The sequence below is a fragment of the Nicotiana attenuata genome, chromosome 10 (assembly GCF_001879085.1).
Source record: "Nicotiana attenuata strain UT chromosome 10, NIATTr2, whole genome shotgun sequence".
Classification (NCBI taxonomy): Eukaryota; Viridiplantae; Streptophyta; class Magnoliopsida; order Solanales; family Solanaceae; genus Nicotiana; species Nicotiana attenuata.
In genome coordinates, this window is record NC_031998.1 from 8,859,328 (window position 1) to 8,864,881 (window position 5,554).

Below are 5,554 nucleotides of genomic sequence, written 5' to 3' on the forward strand. Positions count from 1 at the left end.
ATTTGTAATTCCAATTAGCATATAATTCCCCAACCATGCTCATATTTGTGTGACCAGGGCATTCTAGGAGTTTGTCCATTTTTAATGCTCGTAATCGGCTGAGGACATCCGGGAAGTTTCGTTCCAAAGCTTTGATATTGATCCCAATCTTGGAGACATACTGCCCATATGGCACGAAATCCTTGTGCCATGCAATAGCTGCATCAGATACTAGCTTCAACCGAGGCCGTGGGGGTAATAGAGCTTGTTGTGATGCCTCAGCAACCTGTTTTCCTTTGGATTGCCGTGAAGAGCTTTCTCCCTGCTTTCGATTTTTGGGCGCTGGGGAGTGGTGGAGGACTTTCCAATGCCCTTGCCTTTGCTAGAACCATCACAAGCCATAATATAATACAACACAAATAAGCATGAATGTGAGAACTTGTCAAGAAATATGCCTAATGTTGTCGTGCAAGTCATGAAATGACCCCACACTTAAAACCGAAGGCACATTGTACAATACTTTACAATTTTTGATCTAACATGTACAAGTGTTGCACTCCAAAGCTATGGGTACTCAAGACTTCCCCATGCCACACAATAGTGATTGATCATGGCTACGTGAATTCACATTAAGGTAAGCAAAAGGCATATGGTACTTACCTTTCCACAAATACTAGACGACACTAAATTAGTTAAATTTACAAGATTCTACAACATACATTATATGAGATAGATGATATAGGAACATGTTTTGCATCAAAGCCAAACCTCCTAGCATGTAAAAGAATCCCTACACACCCCACACATAGCCCAAATTCATACACAAATATATCCGCTTACTCAGACTTAACCGGTACACCAAAATTTTCATTCAATCATTTTAACAAACACCTTGTGGGCATAAAGTGTGTGCTTCTAATTCAACAATGGAGGAATATATACCCAATTTACATCTTCTACACCAATAAACTTATAGTTTCTACGCCTACAAAGAAAATACAAGTTAAGAAGTTAAACTAGAAAAGCAATAAAAATTTGGTTGTCTCCCAACAAACGCCTGATTTAACGTCGCGACATGATGCAGAGTCTCGCTTACTCATCAGCGAGTACAACCTTGGTCTTCTCACGATTAATTATTCCTCCCTAATAGTGCTTGACTCTATGTCCATTCACCAATAATTACCTTTCACCATTTAAAGCTCGCAGCTCAATTGCACCATAAGGAGTGACTCTCACCACCTCAAACGGGCATGACCATCTCAATTTTAGTTTTCCAGGAAATAACCTTAGCCTAGAATTGAATAATGATACCTTTTGGCCTGGCTCGAAGTGACGCGGCTTGATGTGCTTGTCATGCCATCTTTTTGTCTTTTCTTTATAAAGCTTAGCATTTTCATAAGAGTGCAGCCTGAACTCATCTAACTCATTCAACTGCAAAAGTCTTTTCTCGCCTGCGGCTTCAAGGTATATGTTCAGCTTCTTAATGGCCAAGTATGCTTTGTGTTCAAGTTCAACGGGCAAGTGACATGCCTTCCCATAAACAAGCTTATATGGGGACGCCCCAATTGGCGTCTTATATGCAGTTCTATACGCCCATAAGGCATCATCTAACTTTGCAGCCCAATCCTTCCTATTCACACTCACCGTCTTCTCTATTATTTGCTTTATTTCTCTATTTGACACTTCATCTTGCCCACTTGTTTGAGGATGATATGCTGTAGCAACTCTTGGCGAACTCCATATTTAGCTAGCAAGTTATTCAACAACCAATTGCAAAAATGAGCCCCCTCATCACTAATTAAGGCACGTGGAGTCCCAAACCTCGAAAATATGTTCTTTTTCACAAATGCAGCTACCACCATGACATCATTTGTTTGCAAGGCAATTGTCTCCACCCATTTTGACACGTAGTCAACTGCTAGCAAAATGTATTTGTTTCCTCTAGATGATGGGAATGGTTCCATAAAATCTATCCCCCACACATCAAAAATCTCAACTTCCAAGATGTTATTCAAAGGCATCTCATGCCTCCTTGTAATTGTTCTTGTTCTCTGACATTGGTCACACTTCTTAACAAACGCATGGGCATCCTTGAATAAAGTTGGCCAAAAGAAATCGGATTGCAATACCTTTGCAGCTGTTCTATTTCTTCCATGATGCCCCCCATAAGGTGATGCATGACAATCACACAACACTAATTCTACCTCATTTTCTGGAATGCACCTCCTCATCAGATGATCAGCACATTGCTTGTACAAATGTGGTTCATCCTAATAGTAGAAGTTCACATCATGTAGAAACCTCTTTCTAGCTTCAGATTCAATTTCAGGAGGAAGTACCCCACTCACAAGATAATTCACATAGTCTGCGTACCATGGGGAAGGTCTTGGGTGATAGCAAAAAGTTGCTCATCAGGAAAGACTTCTTTAATTTTGCCACCCTCCTCCAGTGGTCATGATTCTCCAGCCTTGATAGATGGTCAGCTACTTGGTTCTTTGTCCCCTTTCGATCTCGTATTTCTACATCAATTTCCTGCAGCAACAAAACCCAGCGCATCAATCTAGCTTTAGATTCCTTATTTGTAAATAGATACCTGATTGCTGCATGATCGGTATGGACTATGACTTTCGTTCCCGCCAAGTATGCCCGAAATTTCTCAAAGGCCCACACAACAGCTAACAACTCCTTTTCAGTGGTGGTGTAATTTAGATGTGCATCATCAAGAGTCTTACTCGCATAGTAGATGGAATAAAACACCTTGTCCTTCCTCTGGCCTAGCAGTGCCCCAATAGCATGGTCACTCGCATCACACATAAGTTCAAATGGTAAGGACCAATTAGGTGCCACAATAATATGAGCAGACACCAACTTCTTTTTGAGTTCTTCGAATGCCTTGAGGCAGGCGTCATCAAAGTTGAATGTCACATCTTTTTCAAGCAACCTGCACAAAGGAGTAGCAATTTTAGAAAAACCTTTAATAAAGCGCCGATAGAATCCCACGTGTCCCAAGAAACTCCGGACACCCTTCACTGAAATAGGTGGAGGTAATTTTTCAACCGCCTCCACCTTCGCCTTATCAAATTCAATGCCGCTCCTTGACACTCTGTGACCCAACACGATGACTTCCTGCACCATAAAATGGCACTTTACCCAATTCAGTACCAAATTTGTTTCTTCACAAAGGGACAGCACCTTGCTTAAATTCCTCAACCAATCATCATAAGACGACCCAAAGACTGAAAAATCATCCATAAAAACTTCCACAAATTTTTCCACCATGTAGGTGAAAATAGCCATCATGCATCTCTGGAAAGTGGCTGGTGCATTACAAAGACCAAACGACATTCGCTTGAAGGCAAAAGCGCCATAAGGACAAGTGAAAGTAGTCTTCTCCTGGTCCTCTGGGCATATGACAATCTGATTGTATCCCGAATAACCATCAAGGAAGCAATAATATTCATGCCCGGCTAATCTATCTAGCATTTGGTCAATGAATGGAAGTGGAAAGTGGTCCTTGCGGGTTGCTTTGTTGAGCCTTCTATAATCAATGCAGACTCTCCACCCCGTCACAGTGCGAGTAGAAATTAGCTGATTTTTCTCATTCTCTATCACAATCATCCCCCCTTTTTGGGCACACATTGAACTGGGCTTACCCAGTTGCTGTCAGAAATAGGAAAGATGATACCTGCATCGAGCAATTTGATTACATCCTTTTTCACAACCTCTTTCATAATGGGATTTAACCTTCTCTGCTGCTCCATATTGGGGCGGTGTCCATCCTCCAAGAAGATTTTATACATGCAAAACTATGGACTAATTCCCTTGATGTCAGCAATAGTCCACCCAATAGCCTTTTTATGCTCGCGGAGTACTCTGAGCAATTTTTCTTCTTGAGTGTTAGTCAAGCTGGAGGAGATAGTCACGGGCAATGTCTTAGAGTTCCTCAAATAAGCATAACGCAGGTGCGCTGGCAGAGGCTTAGGTTCTAGCCTTGGGGCTTATTCAATAGATGGCTTAGGAGGGGTCAGAGTGATAGGTCTGTCCAACTCCTCAAATTTTCGAAACCCATGGACATAATTGCAGGACATATCAAGTACTTGCTCAATTTCTCCCATCATTTCATCTTTACTATCTTCTTCATCCCCAATCAAAGCACGTTCAAGAGGATCTATAGGGCTCATATAAGGCACTAATGATGTAGCATCACTTTCCACCACCGAAATCATGGATAGCTCTTCATAGTGGGCTGGTAAGTTGAGTGCATTATAAACATTGAATACCTCCGCTCGATCACCCACTCTCATTGTCATCCTTCCTTCGCAGACATCGATAATAGCTTGGCCCGTGGCTAAGATGGACGCCCCAAAATAAATGGGACTTCCTAATTAGGCTCGTAATCCAAGATAATGAAATCAGCAGGGAATATGAAAGAACCCACTTGAACTAACACATCTTCAATCACTCCTTCAGGATGAGCAAGGGAGCGATCAGCCAACTGTAAGATAACTGTTGTTGGGCGTGGATCACCCAACCCCAACTGTTTGAACACAGATGGCGGCATCAAATTGATGTTTGCTCCAAGATCACATAAAGCTTGCCCAACAGCATGTTTACCAATCAAGATTTGGATAGTGAAACTACCTGGATCCTTCAATTTCTGAGGCAACTTGCCATGAATTCTTGAACTGCACTCCTCAGTGAGTGCCACAGGTTTCGAACTCGATCAGCCTCCTTTTATTTGCGGCTATGTCCTTGATGTACTTTGCATATTTGGGAACTTCTTGTAAGATGTCAACCAATGGAATATTAATTTGCACCTGCTTCAAAATATCAAGAAACTTTTTATAGGCGGCGTTATCCTTTACTTTCTGCAATCTTTGAGGGAACGGAGGTGGTGGCCTTGCAACCAATGGTGGGGGTTGCTCAGCCACCGCCTCTCCAGCTGGCTTCTCTAACTCCTTAGATTTTTCTGATGTTGATTCTATAGTGGCTGGCCTCTTATTAAAAGTCACCTGTTTCCTCTTTTTCGATTGAACTTCCTCTAATTGTCTCCCATTCCTCAACGACACGGCATTAAGGGATGCCTTAGGATTAGCTTCAGTGTCACTTGGAAGAGCTCGAACTGGTCTAGTGTTTTGAGCACTGGCAAGCTGTCCCATTTGGCGCTCCAAATTTCTCATTGTTGCAGGCTTGGGCTTGCTACTTAGCCATAAATTTCTGAGCGAGGGCTTGATGTTCATCCATCACTTTTTTTAACATGTCTTCAAGGTGACTTGTTGGACCCGCTTGTTGTTCAGCCTGAGGTGTTCTATGTTGCTGTCGAGGTGCTTGAGGCCTGTATTGATTCTGAGTGCGTTGGTTTCCACCCCAAGAGAAGTTTGGGTGGTTCCTCCAGTTGGCATTATAAGTGTTACCATATTGGTTTGTTTGGCCCCTATTTGCATTACCCACAAAGCAGACAGACTCTGGATTAGCGCGGCATAAGTTGCTCGTGTGACCCTCTCCACATATTTCACAGAACACTTGAACCTGTAGTACCGGTTGTGCTTGTTGTGTTGATAACCAAGGTCATCTG

At 42.4% G+C, this 5,554-nt stretch overlaps 1 protein-coding gene across 1 annotated transcript; it reads right to left on the reverse strand.

Moving 5' to 3' along the window:
• LOC109233571 lies at nt 4,361–5,159 on the reverse strand. Its single transcript, XM_019399455.1, has 2 exons — nt 4,741–5,159; nt 4,361–4,664 (listed from the first exon to the last, which is right to left on the reverse strand). Exons 1-2 carry the CDS (start codon nt 5,157–5,159, stop codon nt 4,361–4,363), a joined length of 723 nt encoding a protein of 240 aa, XP_019255000.1.